At 41.5% G+C, this 893-nt stretch overlaps 1 protein-coding gene across 1 annotated transcript in view; it reads left to right on the top strand.

Moving 5' to 3' along the window:
- The first annotated feature begins 75 nt into the window (after positions 1-75).
- Positions 76-893, top strand: part of LOC127743997 (uncharacterized) — a 6393-nt gene continuing 5575 nt past the window's right edge. The window contains exon 1 of the mRNA XM_052256265.1: positions 76-159. Within this exon, the coding sequence (XP_052112225.1) occupies positions 76-159 (84 nt within the window). The remainder of the gene's footprint in view (positions 160-893) is intronic.

Genomic DNA, 893 nt, shown 5'->3' with positions numbered 1-893 from the left:
AAAAACCTAAACTAAAATCCCAAAATACAAGAAGAAAAGGAGAGAGTAGTGAATCTTACTAGGGATAAGAGAGAAATGGCTCAAGAGGTCAGAAACGCCGGTGAAGAGAAGAGCGGCGAACGACGGGAAGAGAGCAAACGGAACAGGGTGCACGGGGCGGTGCGGTGATGATGCAGTGTGGGCCGGCTGAAACGGACAGTGACGAGGCAGTGACGATGGTGGTCGGAGGTTGCTGGCTGGGAAGACGGAGAGAATGCAGAGGAAGGGTGCAGAGAGAGACGAAGGGTTTCGTGAGGAGAGGAGCACTGTTGAACAACAAATGTGGTGCTCTATGTTGGAAGTGGGAAGTGGGAACTAGGAAGAGGAGTTAGGGTTAATTTTCTATATATATATGCAAAGTGAAATTACTTAAAAACCAAAATAAAAATTAAATTCATAAGGATATTTAAGTAATTTAATATATTCGGGGATTGTGGGGAATACGAAGACGGGGACGGGGATCCCCGCTCGGGTCCCCGCATCTGCTTCAGGAGAATTTTGTCCCCATCTCCGTCCCCACAGAAAAAATTTTTCGCCGTCGGAGCCCCATTCGGGACGGTCCCTGCGGGGATCCCTGCTTCCTGGGGATTTTTGACACCCCTAATTAATTCGGTAAGAATCATTATATATACTTATTTTCTTACATAAATATACTAAATAATGAGAATCTACTACTATGGTTTAGTGGCTATATCATTCCTTACTAATTTTTGGTGATTGTTTAGCATAATTTGGGTTATTAAATTTTGGTACTGTTTATGGATCTTTATGATAAATTTAGTATCCAGTCACTAATCACAATTTATCTATAAAAAAAATTTTGAACAGGATGAATCTAGAATTTTAGTAAAAAA

Source organism: Arachis duranensis, unplaced genomic scaffold, assembly GCF_000817695.3.
Source record: "Arachis duranensis cultivar V14167 unplaced genomic scaffold, aradu.V14167.gnm2.J7QH unplaced_Scaffold_169598, whole genome shotgun sequence".
In the NCBI taxonomy this organism is placed as follows: domain Eukaryota; kingdom Viridiplantae; phylum Streptophyta; class Magnoliopsida; order Fabales; family Fabaceae; genus Arachis; species Arachis duranensis.
Note: the sequence above shows the minus strand (reverse complement) of the source record. Positions and strands in the feature narration are given on the sequence as shown.